This window comes from Cervus elaphus, chromosome 29 (assembly GCF_910594005.1).
Source record: "Cervus elaphus chromosome 29, mCerEla1.1, whole genome shotgun sequence".
NCBI lineage: Eukaryota > Metazoa > Chordata > Mammalia > Artiodactyla > Cervidae > Cervus > Cervus elaphus.
Window position 1 is genome coordinate 16,977,673 of NC_057843.1, and position 23,809 is coordinate 17,001,481.

The window sequence follows — 23,809 nt, forward strand, 5'->3', positions numbered from 1 at the left end:
CCCCCGTCCCTTGGCAACCACAGATCTGTTCTCTGTGTCTGTTTCATAGACGTGTTCATTTGTGTCGTATTTTAGATTCCACATACAAGTGATATCATACGGTATTTGTCTTATTCTTTCTGACTTTCTTCACTTGCTATTATAATCTCTAGGTTCATCCGTGTTGCTGCAAATGGCATTATTTCATTCCTTTTTATGGCTAGTTAGTATTTCATTGTATGTGTATATATATACACACCATATCTTCTTTATTCATTTCTCAAAGCACATTTAGGCTGTTTCCATGTCTTGGCTACTGTAAGTAGTGCGCTATGAGCATAGGGTCCATTTCTTTTTGAATGAAAAGTTTCCTCTTGGTATATGCCCAGGAGTGGGATTGCTGGATCATATGGCAACTCTATTTTTAGTTTTTTGAGGAACTTCCATTCCGCCCTCCGTGGTGGCTGTATCAATTTCCATCCCCACCAATGGTATAGGAGAGTCCACTTTTCTCCATACCCTCTGCAACAGCCCATGGCAATTTTCTTCAGGGTGATATAAAGTGCATTGTTGGAAATATAACTTAGATTTTAAATCTGTCTCATATCCTTTGTGAAGAAAATGCAGTTTAAAAAAAGTAGTGAAAGAGAGCAACACATTTCTGATCTCTGGTCATGCTTTTTTTCAGAGCATGAGATGACGCCCATACCTGAGCTGCCTGTGGCTGAAAATCCCCACACAATGGAAGAAGAAAATAAAGAGCATACTCCTGAGAAAACTGGCGATTCTTATAAAGATGTAAAAGAGTGTAAGTTTTCCAAGTTCATGGCAATACATATGCAAAAGATGATTAGACCGATTTGATTTATAAGCTCTAAAATTTCTATAATCATTTTATCTCCTATTTAAATTTTAATTTACCTTATAGACATTTTGGTGTATGAAATGGCATTCTTATTTTCTTCAACTTTTTCCATGAAATATGAAGTTTAATAAGATTTGGTAACTGTCTATAATTCATATAGGATTTATCATAGCAGCGTGGTTATTTATTCACATTAGTAACAATTGAACTAATTCTGTGGTGAGATAAGCAAAATTTATTTGGAGATGTGTGTCAGTTTCCTAGGGCTTCTTGAAATAAAGTACCACGAACTAGGGGACTCAAAGCAAAAGAAATTTATTCTCTCACAGTTCTCACAGAAGCCAGAGATCCAAAATCAAAGTTTTGGTCAAGCCATACTCTCTCCAAAGCCTCTAGGGCGGTGGTCCCGAAACTTTTTGGCACTAAGGACCAGTTTCATGGTAGACAATATTTCCATGGATGGTGTGGAGGGGGATGGTTTCTGAATGACTCAAGCACATTACGTTTATTATGCCTCCTCTGATCCGATAGGAGAGAGCTCAGGCAGTAATGTGAGCCATGGGCAGCGGCTGTAAATACAGATGAAGCTTTGCTTGCTCACTCACCTGCCCCTCACGTCCTGCTGTGCCGCCCAGTTCCTAACAAGCCACGGATGTGGCCCGGATTCTAGAAGACTATCTTCCCCCGCACCTCCCGGCTTCCGGTAGCCCCAGGAACTCCTTGGCTTGGAGCAGCAGAACTCCGGTTTCTGCCACTGTCTTCACAAGTTCTTCCTGTGTCTCCATGTCCAAATTTTCCTCTTCTCAATAAGGACACTGTTTTTGTTTAGGAGCTCACCTACTCCCATGTGACTTCATCTTAACTAGTTAAATTGTCAATGACTCAAATTTTCAAATTAGGTCACATTCTGCAGTGCTGCAGGTGAAGACTTCAACATAGCTTTTTGGGGCAAAGAAAATTCAACCCTTAACAAGATGACTTTGAGATGTTTGGAAGGTCTGCTAAACTGCAACTTATTCACCTTTCTTCATACAAGCTTTCCATGTCCTTATAAGGTCCACCATTTTAAAATGTGAAAAGTTCCTAAAAAACTCCTGTTAAAAATTAAAAATAATTAAGATTAAATCTAACTATACTGGAATTTTTAATAATATTAGCCAAAGAAAAAATAGAAATACAATGAAGATATACATATATACATATATTCAAGTACTTTGAAAACTATAATTAGTATATAAGTTGTATTTCTATTCTTTCTTTGATGAATCACTATCCTCTTTTGTAGGTGAAAAAAATCCCTGATGCTCAGAGAGGTCAATCGCCAGGTTTCATAGCTACAAAGAAGCAGTGTCGGGAGTGGTGTCTAATCTATCCAACACAGGCTGTGTCTACTATGCATAGATTGCAAAATGATGCAGTTGTTTCCTTTTCAGGATGTCTCTCTATTTTTAATTCCCAGAGATTAAATAAACCAAGAGCCTGATGATTACTTTGATTAAAAAATCTTTCTCACACACACATACAGACACTCATAACATAAATGGGACTAAAGAATTGTATTATGACATGCTTTTTCTCATTTAAGAACTCTGGAGTTTTTTTCATGTATACCTCAATTATTTTTAATGGATTTATAGTATTCCATGAAATGATTTACCATAATTAATCCACTGTCTTACTAAAGAATTAGATTATATGCAGTTTTTTCTCTTATACATTGTTCTCATGTATACTTGAGTGTATCTCTCTTTGGATAGATACCAAGTACTGAAATTTCTGAATCAAGGATAAATCTTTTAAAATATTGATAAGTAATACCAAATTGTACTCTAAAACACATCTATCAAGAATGCTCCACAGTGTCACATATACTGAATAATGTTAATCATGTTTTGTGAATAAGTGAGAATTTTCATTACTGTTTTAATTTGCACTCTGATTACTTGTGAAGCTGAGAATGTTTCTTTATATTTATTGGGCATTTTTATTTCTACTTTTGTGATTTTCCTGTTCGTATCCTTGGCCCATTTTTTCTATTAGATTGTATTTTCATTTATTTGTAGGGGCTCTTTTTTATATTTAGTATATTCAATCTTTTCTCTATGGTAAAAGTAACAAGTATTTTCTCCCAGGCTGTCACTCACCTTTAAACCTGTTTAAGTATTCCAATCACAGAGAAAATTTAAAATTTTATAAGATCAATTCTTGATTAATCAATTTCTTTACAACTTCTTCATATTGTATCTTATTTAGATAAGCCTTATCCAATCCAATATATTAAATTATTTTCCAATTTTTTGAATAACTTCATATTTTTATTAAAACTCTTAGGTCTTAAATTCAATTATTTTTGTATGTGGTGTAAAATAGTCATAAAACTACATTTTTTGAAAAGGATTGCCAGTTGTCTAACACTAATTCCCTACTGATATGAAACTCACATTTAATATAATCTAAATTCCATTTGAAATTGGGTCAATTGTTATTAATACCTTTTCATTGTTTCCTTGATCTGTCATTCCCTGCAAAGGTCCACAATGTTTTAGTTTTTATACTCTAATAACTCACAGCATTAAATATTGACCTCCTATGATTTTCTTCTATTTCTCCATTGATCTACCTCAGAAATTTTTCAAAATTAGTGACTGTGTGTGTGTGTGTCTGTGTGTTGGGGGAAATGAATATATATGTATATACTAAACACACATACACATTCACGTGTGTAAAATTTTCTGTCATTTCATGAGATTTTGGAAAGAGGAGATCTGTGTATGTATGTTCAGTCTGGCATCTTGATCCATTTTACTTTGACTCTAATTGGATAGATACATCCATTAATTTTAAATTACAACCAGCCTCACTGACAACTCTTTCAGAGCAGGATTCATTATGTGCATATGTAAATGTGAATCCATTTGGGAGATCGTGATTGTTATTGAAATATGTGCTTTTTAAGCTGAACTATTACAGTCTAGCAGAAGGTTCAAGGGCAAGTGAATGCTTCTTACTTGGCTAAAATTTAACAATGTTAATACAAACAGTAATGATATTCAGTTCAGTTCAGTTCAGTTCAGTTGCTCAGTGGTGACAGACTCTTTGCGACCCCATGAACCGCAGCACGCCAGGCCTCCCTGTCCATCACAAACTCCCGGAGTTTACTCAAACTCATGCCCATCGAGTCGGTGATGCCATCCAGCCATCTTACACAACTACAAACCTCCTTCAGCACCCATCATGCACTTGTATATATTTTTTGTAATTTCCTTAATAGTTTCTTTTCAGAAAGAATCATTTAGCATAAGGATGCTAGTTTGGTTTTTTCCCCCATGAATTTTATTTTTGACCCTTGCCCCACTTGTTATTTCATAGCTGAAGAATGTCTCAAATACTTTATTATTCTTTTTTTTAAATTAGTGTATATGTTTTAGGAAAAAATTCAGATGAGGAAAAATGTGAAAGGAACAAGAAGTGACTTACCTAGCTGCTGAAAAGTTTTGATCTTATGTTTTCAGATGTCTTCACAACACAAAATCCAAATGGCACACAGTCTGAAATATCCGTGAGAGCAACAACCGATCTGAATTTTTCTCTGAGAAACTGTAAGTACTGAAAGGCAGCACTGCAAATAGGAAAAACGCTTAAAGCAAGACTTCAAAGTAGCCCTGCAGACTGTTGGGTAGGAAAAAGGTCTTGGTGGAGCTAATATCATCAGGGAGCCTTAATTCGTGAAAGAAGGAGACTCCACCATAGCCATTGCACTGGTAAATTCAGAAAGCAGAAATGTTTTTACATTTCTTAGTCTCATATTTTTGGTTTGAGTAGAAAGAAAAAGAAAATAACAAAATTTAGGACTCCAGAAAATTGTTTTTTTCTTAAACCCACATTTTTACTTCTTTCTACTTTGTGCTTTCTGCTTCAAATATTATTTCTTTTTTGCATCTTTTTACCAAGTATAACTATGGATAGAGGAAATGACGAAATGTTGTCAGCATGTCACTTTGGAGGCAATTAAAACTCTCTAAAGTCTATATACCACATCCCTCACCTTAAAGCGTCAACAGCTCATATCTATGAAACCCAAGAAGACAAGGGAAAGAGGATGAAAGTAAATAGGGCAAGAGAGAATGTTTCTGATTATTGCAATATTTAATATTAGGAAAAACCAGACTCAGCAATGCCTAATAATTAATAAAACTTCTTGACAATAATGGAACATTTTGAGCAATTCCAAAACTTGAAACATAAATATGACATAGGGACATTTCAAGGGCACACATTAATTTAGACAGATCTCTCATGGGAATTTTGTTTGCATATAGCAGACAACATCTTGAACTGTTTCTTCAACAGGCCAGGTACCTAAAATTCCCTTTAGGAGATGGATTATCAATGACCACATGACCCATGGAAGAGATTTCAAAACCCTAACTTCTCTTCCCACAATTCAGGTGCCCAGAGGATTGTCAAGGTTGGGTTGGGATAAGAAATTTTTGCCATTTTCACTGGGGCTCTAACAGAGAGTTGTTGAGTGGTGGGGACATTCTGGAGGAGCACGCTCCCCAAGGAGATGGGAATCTCCAGAATAATTTTGACTAATTATTCTTCTAGTCCCTAAAATGATGAGAACACGGCAGTAGTGAGGCAATCCATACATGTTTCTCCCAAATCAAGTGGGGGTTGCAAAGCAGAATTTAAGGATCACATCCCAGTCATTCCAGCCCTGCCTGGGTCCATGTCAACTCTGCTAATGGATTAATTTTTTCCATCCTTTCTTTCCAACAAGTTACCTATAATAATGTTGTCGGTAGGCTCAGTAGAAATCTCCCTAGGGTGGGATTGCCTGTAATTCATATGGCACTTCATCCATTCCTGTCTGCAGCAAAGTTAACTGAAATTGCCAACTTCATAGGGAAAAAAATGGTCCTCCAGTCACAAAGTGAAAAGTAAAAGTGAAAGCCGCTCAGTCATGTCTGACTCTTTGTGACCCCAGGGACTATACAGTCCATGGAATTCTCCATGCCAGAATACTGAAGTGGGAAGCCTTTCCCTTCTCCAGGGCATCTTCCTGACCCAGGAATCGAACTGGAGTCTCCTGCATTGCAGGCAGATTCTTTACCAGCTGAGCTACCAGGGAAGCCCTACAGTCACAACTTCTCCCAAATTGACTCTTACATACCTCCAGATGGACGCATTATAGACTGAGATATAGCCTTAATCAGGCCTGGAAATCCTTGATCTGTAACCCCAAGTTTTAACTGCCCAAACTGATTTGAGTGGTTAACATGCATATGTTTCCAGCTTACCAGGCCACTGCTGTTACCTCCCTCTTTCATGTCATCACACTGAACCAGCAGCCAAGTTGTCCTAGGTTGATAGTATTTCTTCAAAGCCTGTGCAGGAAACCACGTGAAGTCAGTGTACCTCACCCAACAGAGCTTCCTGAGTGCCAGAGGAAGCCTGTAGCCCCATGCTCCCAGTCTTTCCTTTCTCACAAATTATAGGCATATTAATCCCACCTCAGGCAGCCTCTTAGACAAACGTCATTCTTCAATGGCTGCTGCTTTTCCCTCCTTTAAGGTATCTCAGGAAAATGTCACCATCTTTCTCTTTGGTTTTGTTGTTGTTGTTATTGTTGTTTTTCTCTCTCCTTTTCTTTGTTCTATTTTTTAGCTTAAAAAATACCTAATTAAAAAAAAAATACCTAATTACAAATGTTGAGTCAATATTTTTATATGCTGATAATCCATTATGCCTTTTCCTAGATAAACTCTTCAATGAAACAACTACGGTGCCACCTCCTGAAGTAGTCAGCCATGAAGAAAGTAAAGAACCTTTTGGAAAAACTACTCACAGTATTAAACTTACAGCATTGTAGTCAGACCTGGAGCATGTCATTATATGACTTAAAAATTTAACTTTCATTACTCTGAGTATTTCATAAAGTGATAACATACTTAAGGAATTCATACTACTACAATTTAAAATCACTCTAAAATCTTTTAAATGGTAAAAATCTGGGGATCAATTTTCAGATTTACCTGACAAAGACAGGAAATGAACTCTTTTCAAAATACAACCTGGTTGTAGTAAAATGTATTAGTTATATTTATATTAAATATATTTAAACAAAATATCATGTGTGTATAGATATACATTTATATAAATATATTTAATATGTTTTAATATAATTTTTTAAATTGTAGTAATAATTTTAACAATCACATACTTGATAAACTTAACTCTGCTTAGAGTTGATTTTTAGCATTTCCTAAGAATATTAGTGGAGAGTTCAGTGTGAGAGTTTACAAAATCAAAATTATCATTTTACTTTACTGACAGTATTGTTTCTTATAACATACTTGTGAAATCATAACAACTCAGACGGCTTTTCTCTAAGGTCTTGAAAGAGGAGTGGTCTAATTGAAGACAGTGAACTGTCGTTACATGACATGTTGTTACACGATGTTACTTGTCGTTATATTCTCCAGTTCATACAATCCAAGTCTATTTCTCATGATTCCTTTAATATGGTTATTCACTTTCTTGAATAACCATATTAGAGTAATATTTAAAAGTAGAAATTTAGCTTTGCACAGTGGCAGTATCGTAGCCAATGAGGTTTATCTGAGGCACAATTATTGCTAATTAAAAAAAAAAGTAGAAATTTATTTTATCATCCTGGTATGCCCCTTAAATACCATCAGTAACTTACTGCTAGGTTTGGGGTCATATTCTAAATTCTTAACCAGGCATTCAAGTCTGAAGTGATCTGACCACTGAAGAACTTGCCAGTCTCGTTTCTGGTCACATTCCCCACCCATGTTCTCCACACCAGACTACCTGAACCTGCTCATAACACCTGCGTTTGCTCACAGTGGAAGGACCTCTCTCTCACATAGTTTATCTGGCAAACAATTCCTAGTCCTCGGAGCCTTTATGAGAGCTTGGCGTCCCTTGCGAAGTGTTTCCGGCTTTTGAAAGTGATTTAGATCCTTCTGTGCATACCACCTGTGCGTTGCTATGAAAGCCCTCATCCTCCTGCAATGTGATGAACAGTGATTCTTGTCTGTCTGCCTCTCAAAGTAAGAGTGTGCTCCTTAAACATAAGACCTGTATCTTGTTCATTTCTGTAACTTTAATGCCACCCACAGGGTCTGGCAATGACAGGAACTCAAGGTGTAACTGTTACATGACTAGACTAACATAAAAAAATGAACAGTCTGTCAAAATTTTACTAACGTCAAATTGCCTTATTTTGTTATCCTATTCTATTTTGTTTTTTAAACAGAAGGAACCCAGAGTCCAAATGAGCCTGCATTTTGGACAATGTTAGCTAAAGGTAAACTCATAGTAGTTAGGTAGCTGGGAAAATGTTTTGGTTTTCTAAAGTCTTCTGTAAGAAAGCCAAGATCAGTGTAAATTTTTCTAATACTAAGAATTAATAAGTCAACATTTTGCTGCCATCATCACGTGTAATAGCAAATGCAACACAGACCCAGAAAGTTGATCAAGTGTCACACATTTTCTGATCCTCTCACCAAGTTTCGTTCTTCTACAAATGTTACAATCTAGCCATTTAATTTCTTTATTATGATTAAAAATTTTAAATAAGGCTCTTGCTCAATAGTATCCCTCTTTGTATTTGGAGCAGTATGTGTATAAGCACATGGGGATGCATGAATGAATGCAAAGTATATATCAAAATATATGCATGCACAAAAGTAACATGTAAATCATAAATGTACATGCCTGCATATATAGATCACACACATAGCATTTGTATGTATGCATGTATACACATAACATGTATATTATCAATAAATGCATACATGCATAATTCATGAATCACATACATATGTGCATGCATTATGTGAATTATATGCCATATTTGATGGATCCTCATTTGCAGATTCTGTATTTGTAAATTTACCTACATTTAAAATTTCTTTGGAACTCTTCAAATCAATACTTGCAGATCTTTCACAGTCACTGATGGACACACACAGAGTAGCAAAAAAAAATTTAATTGCCTGAAGCTCTTGTTCCCAGCTGAAGTATAACAAAGGCCTTCTTTTTTTAGCTCTCATGCTATAAACAAAAATATCTTTTCTTGTGGTCTGTTTAGTGTAAGGTGTTTTGCATTTTTGTGCTTTCAGCTGGCAATTTTGCTATTTCAGATGCCCTCCAAGTATAGTATTACAATGCTGTTTGGTTCCTAAACACGAGAAGGCTGTTACGTACCTAAGGAAGAAAAATGTGTGTGTTATATAAGCTTCATACAGGTGTGAGTTATAATGCTATTGATTGTGAGCTCAGTGTTAATGAATCAAACTGTAACCTACCAGGCTGCTCTGTCTATGGGATTTCCCAGGCAAGAATACTGGAGTGGGTTTCCATTCCCTTCTCCAGAAGATCTTCCCACCCCAGGGATGGAATCTGGGTCTCCCTCATTGCAGGTGGATTCTTTACCTCCTGAGCCTCAGGGAAGTATAATCAATTAGTCATATATACTAAATAAAGTGTCTCTAAACAGAAACATACATAAAACAAGGTTACTGGGTCAAAAACAAGGTTATATGACCAGAGGCTCATAAGAACCTAACCCTGTATTTCCCTTAGGAATGATGATGGTTCAGTATTCACTTAATTCAGTGCTTACATGACTTAACTACCATGACTACCATGAAAAATGAGAATGAACTGTATATAGTATACACACACATCTACACACACAATAATTTTAGTAAGTGAATTTTGTTTACCGTAACACCAATTTATTGTTTTAACAGCTATAAATGCAACCACCAGTGAGGACAACCAACGAGATCAATTTTTTCACCCAATTCCAAGTAAGAGCAAAATACTTCAATTAAATGGATACATAAATACTTGCACACATTTTAGTGTCTACCTGGTGGTACTGTTTTCCTCAGTAAGGTGTGGTATATGTAAGAGATTAGTATGGTGACTGACATTATACTAGAGAGGACATTTACAGTTTTAGGAAAGTTATGGTTTCTAAACAGTGTTCTCAATGACAAATTGCAAATATTTCCATCTTCCTGTTGGGTAACTTCTAGTCCTGGAAGTAAATAGAAACAGTAAACTACATGGAGTTGTAGGCAAATGAACAATACATAGGATGCAGTATTTTTTAATTGACAGACTTTTTTAGAGCAGTTTTAGGTTACAGAAAAATTGAGTAGAAAGTAAAGAGTTCTCATATATTCTACCCACTTAGTTTTCCTTGTTATTAACATCTTCCATTGGTATGGTGCATTTTTTTTTAATAATTGATGAACCAATATTGATACATTGTTATTAACTAAACTTCACAGTTTACATTAGAGTTCATTCTTTCAGTTGTACAATTCTACAGGATCTTGTGTCCACCATTACAACCATACAGAGTAGCTCCATCGCCCTAAATTTCCTATGATCTACCTAGCCATTTTCCCCTTCCCCAACCCTGATCTTTCTGTTGTCTCTATGGTTTGGCCTTTTCCAGGAGGTCAAATAGTTGGAAACATACATGTATTCTTTTCAGAGTGGCTTCTTTGGCTTAGTACTCTGCATTTAGGTTTCTTCTGTGTCTTTTTGTGACTAGATAGTTTACTACTTTTCATCACTGAATAATATTCCAGTATATGGATGTACTGGTATGTTTATCCATTCACCTATTGCAGGACATCTTGACTGTTTCCAAGTTTTGGCAATAATGAATAAAGCTGCTATAAACATTCATGTGTAGGTTTTTGTGTGGTCATAAGTTTTCAGCTCATTCGGGTAAATACCAAGGATTGTGATTGCTGAATCGTGGGGTAAGACTATATGCAGATTTGTAAGAAACTACCAAATGGTCTTCCAAAGTGGCTGTACCATTCTATATTCCCACCACCAACAAATGAGAGAATTCCTGGTTCTGAATGTAGTTTTCATCAATGGATTGATTTTATTTATATGAATAAAAGAACTCCTGACTTTGATGGAAAATTTCATAACAAGCATCATATTAATTTTCCCCAAACCTCTGTCCTATGTAAATACATTGAAAAAGAAATAGCATCTGGTGATACACGTAGGGCCTACCACCTTAATTCTGTGCTGGGTTATTTGACACTTAATGCCACTTGCTTTTCAGTGAGTCAAGAAAATGGCATCAGTCTTCTTTATTTAGAAAAGTGATAACCAGTAATGACAATGTTCTAGAAATATTTTGTCTTTTCAAGTAATGAAAGTGAGCATGATCGATTTTCTATTGCGTATTGAGCACGTACTACACTTTACATATGTTATTATGTCAATCCTCAGAGCAATTCCATGAAAGCTGGTATTATCTCCATTTTACAGATGAGGAAACTGTGGCTTAGAGGGGGAAAAAAAACTGTCCCAACTTGTAATTAGCTTTTCTATAATTTCCAATGGTTAGGAATTTCAAACCCTTCTTTAGTTTTGACCATCATCTTGATAAACAAATGTACTATAAGCACACCTCTTCACAAAAACCCTTTTAATTCAGGAGCACAGCCCATTTTAATATAATTTATTTCCAAAATAATCTGCCTCAAAGTCAAGGTATCAGTCATTCACAACTATATACATTTCTCTCCCCTCGGCCTAGGATTGCACATGGACAATTTTAATTTTTTTAATATAAGAGAGTACACACATAGGAATTTGTCATTGCTTAGTACCAAAACATCATTACCTGAAAAAAGTCATGAAAAATCATTGGAACTTTTGGGTGAAAAGATGTTGGGGGAGAGGGGACAAATAGCAACATGATCATTTAAAGTCACCATTACATGCCTATTAAGTCAGACATATATTCAGGAAGATATAAAATTTGGCAGTAAATATATATATTTATTCTTTAGTAAAAAGACACTTGATGTTTCTGGATCCAGATGTGATTTTAATTATATATTTTAGAAAGTTAGCTAAGTTTCCATTTCTTTCACATCAAATACACTAGATTTGATCACAGTAATAAAAAGACAAATTTAGTTCTTAAGCCTTGTGGAGGAAGCACTGTAGTACATCATCCTTTTAACTTAAAAGAAAAATCAACTCCTGCCAACAGGAGAAATGCATATTTCTCTCCTGAAGGACTGATCCCATGTGTGTAATTTCATCACATTTTTAATAGTAATCTCTTCCGAGTCTTGGATTGGTTTTTAATTATACAAGGAGGAAGGCTGATACATGTTTTAACATCTGGTCCCCTGGATTTGATACCAGATTTTGCCACTTACTAGCTGTGTGCCGAGGGCAAACCCGTAAACTTCTGTGATCCTGGAAAATGGAGTGAGGGTCAGCTCCTCCAAGATTGCTGTGAAGGGGAAAGGTAAAAAAAAAAAAAAGTTGAGAGTCTTTGTCCATAGGAAGCGCCGATAGCCTTGTCCTTTGCATCGCAGGAAGGTAGAGGGAAGTATGCAGTGATCTCTTCAGTTGCATTGTGATCCTTATTCCTCCAGAAAAGCTTGCTGAACACAGTCACTCTTTCCCACTGCGTTTTCTTTCTTTCCTCTCAGACTCCGATGTGAATGCCACAGGGGAAGACAACACGGCAAGAATACAGGAAGCCAAGTTAAAACTAATGCTGGGCATCTCACTGATGACCCTCTTCCTCTTTGTGGTCCTCTTGGCGATCTGTAGTGCCATGCTATACAAAATGAAGATGATGAAGTAAGTCTAACACAGACCTCCGGAGCCTTTAAAACACGACAGGAAACTCCCACTCTCCTTTCCTCAGTAGAGGGCTGGGCAAACATGACTCCCAAGTTTATAAGGTATTCAGTTTGGCTCCCTTGCCTCTATTTGGAACGAACCATGGAGCTGTCTCTCAGGGAGTATCCCACTTGAACTTGTCCTCAATATTTTATATAATCATCTAGAGATAGAAACAACCCTAGTCAATTGGGAAGGTGATAGAGAAGCTAATGCATTCTTTTTCAATAGCCTTGAAACAAAAGGGATTATGAACTCTGTTCTAAATAGTACATCTGTGTAGGGTCTAACATTTTTCATTCATTTATCTAGTGTAATAATAAACAGACAATATATTGGACAGAATTCATATATTATTTTAAGATGCTTTTCTAAGTCAAGCTGCAAACACACACAAAAACAGTTCTTGATGTATGCTTCTGTTTTCAGATATAAACAAGCATGTCAGACTGGTGAATACTCCGTCAACCCAGAACTGGCCACCCTATCTTACTTTCATCCATCAGAAGGCGTATCAGACACATCGTTTTCTAAGAGTGCTGAGAGCAGCACGTTTTGGGGCACCACTTCTTCAGAATTAAAGAAATCAGACACAAGGTCAAAATCTAGGATGACAGACATGACTTCCACGGCCTCAGAGGAGAATGAGGAGTCAGACATGATTCAGAGTGAGGAGCCCAGCGAGGAGCCCACAGATGATTAGACAACTGTCATATTTTTGTCATAAAAAATATCTTTGTGATGTTCATAGTATAATTTGGAAACTCTGCTGAGACCAAATTTTCCAGTGTCTTCAAAGGAGGGCATATTCAATAAAATTCTCTCAGCTATAAAAACTATTTAATGGAAAAAATATAAGGAAATAAGGATGAAAAAATTCATCAAGTAAAAATTGATCCTGGAAAGTGACTTATGCAAAGTATTCATTCTAGGCTGGCTCTTTTTAAAATATGAGTATTTCATTTTTTTACTTACCTGTGGGCATTTTAGGGAATTTTGGGGCAAACACTTCTATGCCCCTCCCCACCACCAAAGCAAAAAGAACATACCCATTGGTGCTTACTGGCAAAACAGGTGTGCCGTATCAAGAGACAAAACTAGTATTAGAGACTCCTGGCATTCTTCAATTGTTTCAAAATCAGGGTGCTCTCATGGGACTGTAAGATTTAGGGGAAAATATTTTTTCCATTTTTAAAGTATCCATAACCATTTGAGATATCATTGTTTTCCAGAAGAAGAGAAAGGAAGGAGGGATTCCAGCATCTAATTTCCTAGAGGGGGATTTATGGGTCCTGAATACTTTAGGGCTAAGGCCTCTTCCTTTTCTCTCCCCACCAAGCACCCATGCTTGGTATGTGGTATTGGGGGCAGGGAAAGCATTTCAAAGACTAATTTATGTTATCAGTGACTTATGAAACTATCTATCCTAGTAGTATTTCAGTTTACAGAGAAGACCAATGGAATAGGGATACTGTTTCCCTTTTAGGAGTGTTTCAACTGGAAGGATTTTAGAGACATGTTATCAGATCCTTTGTGGATATGTGTGGATGATGGGGAGGGAAAGAACTGGGGTGGTGTCATTGTCCTCCTAAATTCTCACCTACTTTATGCTACACACTTTGATACATTATATCACATAGAGTTCTACCACCCTATGCAAGACAAGTTTATTTGACTGACCAAGAAAGGAGAACTTGGGTTAAGTTGGATACCTTGCCTAAGACCACCTGCTAGAAAGAGGCAAAGTTTAGATGTGCTTTGACACTGAGGTTCTCTCCCTGATCTATGAAGGTTAACAGTAAGACTTGTAGTAAAAGTCAAAGGGTGTTTAGAAGCAAGGTAGGCATCCACAAGGCAGGAGATTCCTTAACCCAAATGTCCTTTCAGCTCTTGGGAGATTGTTTTCCCTAAATGTAGGTTAGGTCTCTATGAACCTCCTTCCCTATAGAAGACAGACGCACACACACACACACTACACTCACCTGCCACTACCCTACCATCCATTCTCAGAATCATCCTTCTCTCCCCTATTTCCTCCCCTGACGTCAGCTCCAGCCTGCCCATTGGCTGGAAAAGCTACGAAGCACCGCCTCCAAGCAGCCACAGACTATATAAGGCTGTACTCTGGCGGGAGAAGTAGTAGCAGGCCGGGTGTTCGCCTTTTCCTGGTCCTGTCGCCGCAGCAGTGCAGGCGGGTTTTCGGAGCCAGGTGAGGTGAACCTCGAGCAGTAGCCCATGCTACGTTCCGTGGGTTACTTTTGCCAGGCCCAGGGGTTGGTGCCAGGGTTTGTACTGCCGGTTGAGGCACCAGGAAATGCGGTGGGAATTGAGTGAGGCAGGTAGCTGCAGCAGCTTGGAGGTGCTCGGGATGCACGGGAGCCATGGTGAATTCATAGGTGAGAAAGGGCTCGTGGGAAGAAGGTCACGTGGGTTTGGGGAAGGGTTGGCTACCAACCGTTCCCACCTTCTCCCTCCACCAACCCTTGGAAGAACCCGGGAGTTTTCTTGATTGGAAATAGGTGTAAGGGTTACTTTTGTCTTCAGTACTAAAGTACTGCAGCTTGAGAAAGTGAATCAATATAGCATTACTATGCCTAACATAGTATGGTAAATTTATTATGGTAAAGAATCTGCCTGTGATGCAGGAGACCTGGTCCATCCCTGGGTCGGGGAAGATCCCTGGGAGAAGGGAATCGCAACCCACTCCAGTATTGTTGCCTGGGAAATTCCATGGATACAGGAGTCTGGTGTGTTACAGTCCATGGAGTTGCAAAGAGTCTAACACGACTGAGTGAATTTCACTTTTCATGGCTAAAATGCACCCACCCCCCCAAAAAAACAAAAAAACAAAATTGGTTCCTCATCCTCCGTTGACATAACTTGTGGATACCTTTGTAGGTATCATTTTAAAATGCAGTCAATGTACTGGGGCAGTGGGCCTGAAGAATGTCTGATAGTCCTTACTGATGTCACTTTCTTCTCCCCTCTCCCCCAGTCTAGATGTGAGGAGAGAGTCCTATAGCCCAGACTGATGTGTATGTGTGTTGGGAGGGGGCATGTCTTCTCATTTGCCCCCTGCTGACCCTCCAAGCCACTATTAAACCTGGAATTCCTATACAGGTTGTCTAGACCTCTGATCTGTTTGTTTCCTCTTAAAGGACATAGTAATACCAGTTCCTTTAAAACTTGTTTCTCCCCCTATTCAGAAACAGCCCTGCGTTTCCCTTCTCTGATGCTCTTAACCTGCCCCTTCCCCAGCTCTCCAAGAGGGCTGTTTACCACCACTTAAGGGCAATTCCTATAGAGCGGCTGTTCTGGGAAACAAGGACTTTGCCTTGGGACGAGGAACCAAGTAGTTAGAATCTCCATGAGTAAAATTTCCCAGCATCGCACTCTAGGATCAGGAGAATAAGACCTAGTCCTCAATCCCTCTCACTTGTCCCTCCCACTTAAAGTATGTTGGAGATCGAGACATACCGAGTAGTGAGAGTGCCATGGAGATGCTGTTTGAGGGTGTTTTCCTGAAGCCTTTTGGGTGGCCCCACAGTTCCTGAAGCCAGGAGGTGGGGACATCCAGGGACATTTGGGAAGATGGTAGACTGGGCTGGCCATCCGGAGAGAAACTCTGCCCGCCTAACCGAGCGCTCACCTGGAGCGCTCAGCCCTACGAGGTGGCCCCGCCCACTGCTCCGGCCAAGGGGCGGGGCCAAGGTCACGTGGCTGGGGGGCGGGGCGAGGAGCGCGTGGGCAGGCGTGCAGTTAGTTTCCTGCTCCGCATTCGCGGGATCCTGGTTTGCTGGTTGCAAGGTGCACGTGCGCCGTGTTCTGTGGGTTTATCCTCGCTCTCTGCCGCCCGTCCCCAGTGTGGACTTATCTAAGGAGTTTCCTGAGCTCTGGTAAAAGGTGGTGGGTGGGGTGGAACCCGGCTTGTGGCAAGGGGTAGTTACAAATCAGAAGAAGCTCTTCCCAATCGCCTCTAGCCTGAGCAAAGGTGGTAAGTCTGCCTCTGACTTCAAAATTTGCCCTCCAAGTCTAGCTTCTGGTGGAGCAGAATCATTTTAAATTCTGACATGGAGGGAAATAATATTCTTTCCCCCCTCCCACCCAGCTCCCATAGCACCCCAACGCACTGCTTAAACGTCCTTTCCTGAATCATGGCAACCAAATAAAACCCAGCTTATGCCGAAATGCAGTTCTGGCTGGTTACCCAGAGTTTACTTCCCCTTACAAGTTTCTTTCAAGAAAAATTAGAAATAGTTACATTTGAATCGTAGGTTAATTCTCATGCTTATGCCTGCTCTTCGCCTTTTTCCTTCTCCATCAAAATGCCCCACACCTTTGTCACACGCTTTGCTTTGCCTTTCAATAGAGTTAATTTCTTAATAGAGAATGGTAAAGTGAAAGGCTCCTGAGCCAAAGGAAAGCTCATTGTGTAAAGAGGAAGCACGTGTGTGTTATCAAAAGGTGTAAGTTATCTAAAATAAATTAAGAGGTTTAAAAAGTGTAATTTGGACGATATCTCATATCTGAAATCTCTTGTTTTCAAGAAGGGAGAAGTGTGTAAATTATGCCGTAATTGACATTGGAAAGTGTATCTTGGAAAGAGGGAAGAGATGGTAATTTCCTTATTTAAAAAGTCAGGAAGGACCTGCCAGGTATTGTGAAGGGCCATGGCTGGCAGCCTTATCTCTTGGCACTGTTCTGGGTTTCCTCAGGAGTGTGGATCCAGCTGCTTTCGAGTTTTATTTGTTAATTTTTTTTTTTTTAAGATTTTTTTAATGGTTGGTTGTGGAACGGTGTGTTTTGCTTCATTTTGTGTTTGACGCATTCTGTAGGACAGAAGGGACCTTAGGACCTTAGTGAGAATGTTGAGAACCACCGAATTAAAAGACTCATGCTTTAAAAAAAAAACTTTTTCTTACGATGGTGGAGATGTATTGGTGAGACTGTACAGTTCCGTGTAAGCAGCATTCGGCTCTTTGAACGTTGCCAAATTGTCACTGCCTGGTAAATAATAAGGTGAATAGTGTATATCCAAATCATGTCATATTTGACACAGTTTAATATGTATAGGCATGACATCTGTCACACAGATAAGTAGCTATGCTGGTAATAAGACGTGAATATTTTAATCAGTCATAGGAATGAGCTAGACATTTGAAAGGCTTAATCAGTGATATTCGTTGTCCTTATTCCAAGAACTGACCTGTTCGTCAACAGTTCCTATGTTTAAGGCTGGGTTTGGGAAAGTTACTGTCCCTGTGATAGGAAAGCTCTTTGTCCAGGATATTTTGGGGTCTGCACTTCATCTTGAGTGATGTTTAAAGATAAACTTATCTCCCATTAACAACTCTAGGCACGACTATGGAACAATTGGAAAGAATCAACAAAGAAATCAACTCAGTCAAGACTGAAGTTGAAGAAAAGCAGAAGATGCTCCCCAGGTTTACTTCAGCACTTGAAGAGCTATCGCAAAGCCCTATGGCCTCCTTGAGTGACAAATGTGAAACAAGGTTTTCCAGAAAACAGCCTCTTCCCACAAGTGGAAGGAACCATCAAAAATCAAAGAGAGTCAGCCTACAAAGTACCTGATGGACCACGCATGTCCGGCAACTGACCTTGAGTATGATCCCTTGCTCAATTACTCGGTAGCACTGCTTGGACATCTAAAGGAAGGCAGGGTGAGACTGACAGTCAGTCCTTCTGGAAAAATCTGTGGATAACAATTGCTGCAAGTCCCTGGAGAGTCAAAGACCTTATGTTTCGCCCATAAGAATTAAAATAAATCTTCAAGATTCTGATGAAGATGACCTTGTAATGGATGTACCTCCAATCATTCCTGTTTCTAGGAAATCTAAATGCTTTAAAGCTCAACAATAAAACTACATTAATTTCAGAGGCTTTAAATATCAGAATATGGAGGAGAGGGTACAGCTAGTGCCAATGGAGGAAAGAAATCTTCAGATCAGTGGCATAGAAGAGGAAAAAAATAGATGAAACCCAACTAACCACACACAGAGAAGATGACAGTAAGAAGCCAGAACCATCAAGATCACTCATGAAAACCTCACGAGATATTAAAACTAAGATAAACATGTGTGGTGTTCAGAACCACATTTCTAAGATGGGAAGCTTTGGTGGTGAGAAGATGCATGTCTGCATTTCAGGAGAAAATATGTCTTATGCCCCTCCCAGGGACAAAGAAATCCAGACAGGAAGTCATAGTGAAAGGTATCCAAAGAGGGCAAGACATGTAAAGACAACTGATGATACGCAACAAGAAGAGACCGAACGCTGTCTTCACCAAGCCAACTCCAGTTCTCTTATTTAGACGATCATTTGAAAGAGTTCTGACAGCACCAGATGATAGTCAAGACTTGACTATTTTTGAAGACGGCAGTTGAATTTGGTTTAGATAAGGAATATACTGGGGATGACACTCCCTCTGATTCTGATAACACTATGAAGGAATATCTTCGAATTTTCAGTGAGTTCACACAAAGCCATGATCATGAGGGAGAGACTACTAAACAGGTTGTCACTTACTCTTTTAATCCTTTTCCTAAAAGTGTTTCTCTTAAATACACATTCTCTATATTCTAAACTTTATAAAATATATATACCATCTATTATATATTAAGATACTATAATAAAAATAAATTTTTTATTTAAATAACATTTATTTATTAAAATAATGAAATATAATATTATAATTAATAATGTATTAGAATGACAAGGCTAAACCTTGGTAAGTGGCCAGGCATTACATCTTGCAAGCCTGACAGTTTCCAGAGGCCATGGTATTATGTACAGTAACTGAGAGTTGATCTGTCAAATTAGAGGAATCTTTTATAGGAATATCTATTTATGTCAAATTATCCAAAATAAGTTATTTTTTTGTGAATTGTTTTTTAATAATTTGCCCAGTGTTTTGTATTTTGGATTTCTGTGGCTCTTCAGGAAACATGATAAATCTGCTTTTACTACACTGAAATTGGATAACTCTTATCGTTTGCCACTAGGCTTCAGGAAAGCAAATGGAATTAGATATGCTGTATTACCAAAACATTTCTGGACCAAAAAGGAGAATTGCACACACTGCCAAGGTTGATGTGAGTCATTCTGTTTCTCTTTCTCTCCCCCCTCCCTCCCTCCCTGCCTCTGGCTTTCTGGAAGCATCTGGCTTTCTCGTAGCACTTAATATAAAGTTACACACTTTGTCATTTCAAGCTTTAAGTATATTCTAGTACTTGTTACCTTTTATCCACTAGGGGGCACAAGCGGGCAGTCAATAAATACATTGCCTACTTGTAAGCATTTTTCAAAACCTTCATTTTTCCCCATTATCTAACATTTTCATTAAAAGCAGGTATATTGTTTTTGTATAACCTTTGAAGTATAAATTAATATGGTCAATCTTCATTATTTTCAGATTCTGTTTTTGCAGATTCATCTGCAGTAAAATGAATTTGTCTCTTTAAAATCAATACTTATGCTTTTGTGGTCCTCTGTAGACACATACAGTGGCAAAAAAAAAAAAAAAGAAAAAAATTGAATTCCCTGGCATACACATTCCCAGCTAAGACTAAACACTGCAACATGGCCTTCTGGTGCAGTGGTCATACCGTTAATCTTATCTGAGTCTATTTAGTGCTGTGTTTTCTGCATTTTCGTGTGCTTTGTTGGTGATTTTGTAATTTAAAATGGTCTCCAAGTAGAGTCCTCTCTACTGTTTCTTGGAGCAAGAAGGTTGCACTGTGCCTGACAGAGAAAATGTGTGTTAAACAACTTTGTTCAGGCATGTTATTAGTGCTGCTGACCACAAATTCAGTATTAACCAGCAGCCTACTAAATGAAGTGTTTTTAAACAGAAACACACATATCGCAAGGTTATGTATTGACTGATGCAGCTGTTGTGACAGATACCTGCAGCTAGAAGCAGTGGTTTGGTATTCTCTAATCCCTTGTTTGTGAGACTCTATCGAACTTAACTAGAGTGAGTAAGGGGACTTGACTGTACTTTTTCAAAAGTAATTTGAACCTCTTATAAATTTAATTATAAATGTTGAAGTTCCTTTATGAGATGTAAAAATGTTATTTAATGCAAACTGTATTTCTCTGCACTCATCTCTGTGTTACCTGTACTTGGTATATACTCACAGTAGAATCTTTTGCATGTCATAAGAAGAATTTATGCTTTCAAGTCACAGATAACAGCTTGAATTCCAGTTCTTCTCAGAAGAGTTGAATGTCTTTGAACAAATTATTTAATTTCTCTGTGTTTTCATTTCCCATGTCCATGAACTGGAGGTAGTGAATGCTTGCCTATCCCACAGCCAGATATTACAGATATTTACTAAACTAGTTTCTCTCCCCTTCTGTCTTATGAAAAAAGCTTTCCTGGAGGCTAATCTTGTTTCCTGTTCATTGCAAATGCTGTGATATTTATAGTTTTCATTTTACTGTGCATATAGTATCTCTCCAGATTCTTATATTTAAATGATTGCTGGTTTTATCAGTGATTTTTTAAAAATAAATTCTTACACATGGAAGTAACTGGACAAAAGATAAATATTTTTATTGCTTAAAAAATACATTGCCATTTTGCCTTCTAGAAGGGTTGTGACAGTTTACAGTCCTACGGTGTTCAGAGTCCCCTCCCCACAAACCTTACAAAAAGTGGATATTATTTTTTTTAAACCTGTAAATATGAGTGAAATTTTATTTCCTTATTTTGTATTACATTTCTTTGATTACTAGTGAAGCTGAACATTTTGTGATATGTTCCCTTCTAGTAATGAACGTTGCTGTGAAGAAGTCTGATGCTACCTTGCTATTACCCCCAGTGTGGGTCACCTGATAAGTTTGCCTGGCTATCTAGAGGATTCTCTTCTTAACTTTGAATTCCAGTAACTTGAGTAGAATATGTCTTATTAACACTTCTACCTGCAGACAAAGTGTCTTTTTCTTATAAAATTTTATTTTCTTTCTTATTTCAAGAAAAATTTATCATATGCTTAAATAGTTGTTCAGTTTTATTATTTCAACTTATTTCTGTGGTTACTCCAGTTCTGTGTGTGTTAGAGCACATGTAGTATGATGCACGCATGTTCACTTAGTCATGTCTGACTCTGCAACCCCAGGGCTCTGTCCAGGCTCCTCTGTCCATGGAATTCCCCAGGCAAGAATACTGGAGTGGGTTGCCATTCCCTTCTCTAGGGGATCTTCCTGACCCAAGGATCGAACCTGTGTCTCCTGTATTGGCAGGCCATGTTCTTTACCACTGAGCCACCTGGGAAGCCCGTGTAGTATCATAAATGTAGGCATTTCCAAAGAGCTTTTGTGCAAAGAGGAACTTGAAATTATCCATCTTATCAATTTTTAAAATCAGTTTTCTTTGTATTTTGTTGATGTTTATAGATATCAACCTGAAAACAGATCACTGTTCAGGGGACTAATCCTGTCACTAATTAGTCACACTGGGATCTATCAGACCGAACGAATAGTGCAGACAATGACTGCCATTAAGGATGGGCAGACTTTTGATCCTGCCACTTCAGAACAGAAGAAAAATACCTTTGTATGTCCAGCCTTTCAGAGCCGGAGGAAAGCCTTAGGAGGTATGAGAAAATCTTTTTTTAGCCAATTATTTAATAAATTAAATTTTACTTTATTTTAAAAAATATTTTCTATAAAGTCCGTATATTACCAATTATATCACCTAAAGCTTTACATGAAATAATATTATTGGCATGATGTTTATATGTTAGGCAATAAATAGTCATATTTTGCATGCATTCTTACATGAAGCAAGTTGCTTTATAAATTTGCTCTTCTAGGTTATCCTGGATCTGGTCACTTGGAATCCTTTTGCATTTTGTTTTCTTCAAGGGAAGATTACATATTAATACCTCAAGCCTATAAGCAAGGCATCGTGAAATTCTGAGTTGATGGTTAAAATAAACTCAAATCATGTGCAACTAATGACATTAAAATACACGTTTTCCTTTTTCTCTCATTCATTTTAAACTTCTTAGAAAATTCATGTACATCAAGCAGCCTTCATGAGGATGTAGTTCCTTCAAAGGAAAATCCAATTGCAAAGCCAAACAGATCACACATTGCTGTGAAAACTATTGCTTCTTTTCCTGTTAAGGTACTATAAACTCAGTCTGAGGACGAGAAGTTTATCTCTAAAAACTGTCTTATTCTGCCCACATATTGATCCCCTTAAAGGGTGGCTGTATTCTTCTCTCTTGAAGATCTCTAATTCAGATAAATGCCAAAACTACTGAAGAGAAATTTTAACCTTTTTTGGTGACCCTTAAATAGAGTTATTTATGCCTATTTGTCACTTTCGTTAATTTGGTTTTCCTGGCGGGCTACATTCCATGGGATTGCAAAGAGTCGTACATAACAGCTGCTGAATGTGCACACGTGCGTCTTTGGAAATGTTAGGCATATTTTTTTCAGACCTGTGTGTGTGCTCAGTTGCTCAGTCATGTCTGACTCTTTGCAACACTATAGACTGTAGCCCTTCAGGATCCTCTGTCCATGGGATTTCCCAGGCAAGAATACTGGAGTGGCTTGCCATTTCCTGCTCCAGGGGATCTTCCCAACCCAGGGATCGAGCCCCCCAAGTCTCCTGCGTTGGCAGGTGGATTCTTTACCACGGAGCCACCTGGGAAGCACCCTGCGTCTATAGCTATGATTGATTTAAGCCATCTCAGATTTTTTTCAGAGCAGAGATTGATATTGGAATGTGCCTTTCAAGGCACATGAAGTGAGGGGTGTATATGTGTAAGTATTTGAGAGAGATACCGGGGTATGTGACAGAGAGATACAGACCTTCAGAAAATAATGCCCACAAGTAATAAGATAGTACAGCCTTACCTCTTTAGTCATTTTTCCCTTACTTGTGGCAGTGATTTTTTTTCTTTTTACCAAGTGTTCTTTGTCAGGAAACTGTCAGTTTTAAGGTTTTTTTCCCCTCCCTAAAAGTGAGGTAGATTAACTCATCCTCGAATTCCCACAGTCTCATAAAGTCCTTCAGAAGGAATGCTCACCTTGTTTCTGGCTGGGATCATTTGAACTTTCATTTATTTATTTTTGACTGTGCTGGGTCTTCGTTGCTGCATGAGCTCTTCTCTAGTTGTGTGAGCAGGGGCTTCTCTCCTGCTGTGGCGGGCAGGCTTTCCATTGCAGTGGCTCCTCTTGTTGCAGAACTCGGGCTTC

At 38.2% G+C, this 23,809-nt stretch overlaps 1 protein-coding gene and 1 pseudogene across 1 annotated transcript in view; both read left to right on the plus strand.

Moving 5' to 3' along the window:
* The window catches only part of EQTN (equatorin), a 76,308-nt gene extending 62,812 nt beyond the window's left edge, over positions 1-13,496 (plus strand). Inside the window, exons 2-8 of the mRNA XM_043890604.1 lie at positions 668-787; positions 4,357-4,443; positions 6,607-6,666; positions 8,133-8,183; positions 9,634-9,693; positions 12,379-12,532; positions 13,004-13,496. Coding sequence (XP_043746539.1) covers positions 676-787; positions 4,357-4,443; positions 6,607-6,666; positions 8,133-8,183; positions 9,634-9,693; positions 12,379-12,532; positions 13,004-13,277 — 798 coding nt within the window. The 5' untranslated portion in view covers positions 668-675 and the 3' untranslated portion in view covers positions 13,278-13,496. The remainder of the gene's footprint in view (positions 1-667; positions 788-4,356; positions 4,444-6,606; positions 6,667-8,132; positions 8,184-9,633; positions 9,694-12,378; positions 12,533-13,003) is intronic.
* Positions 7,429-7,604, plus strand: LOC122686385 (annotated as a pseudogene).
* Positions 13,497-23,809: the final 10,313 nt, after the last annotated feature.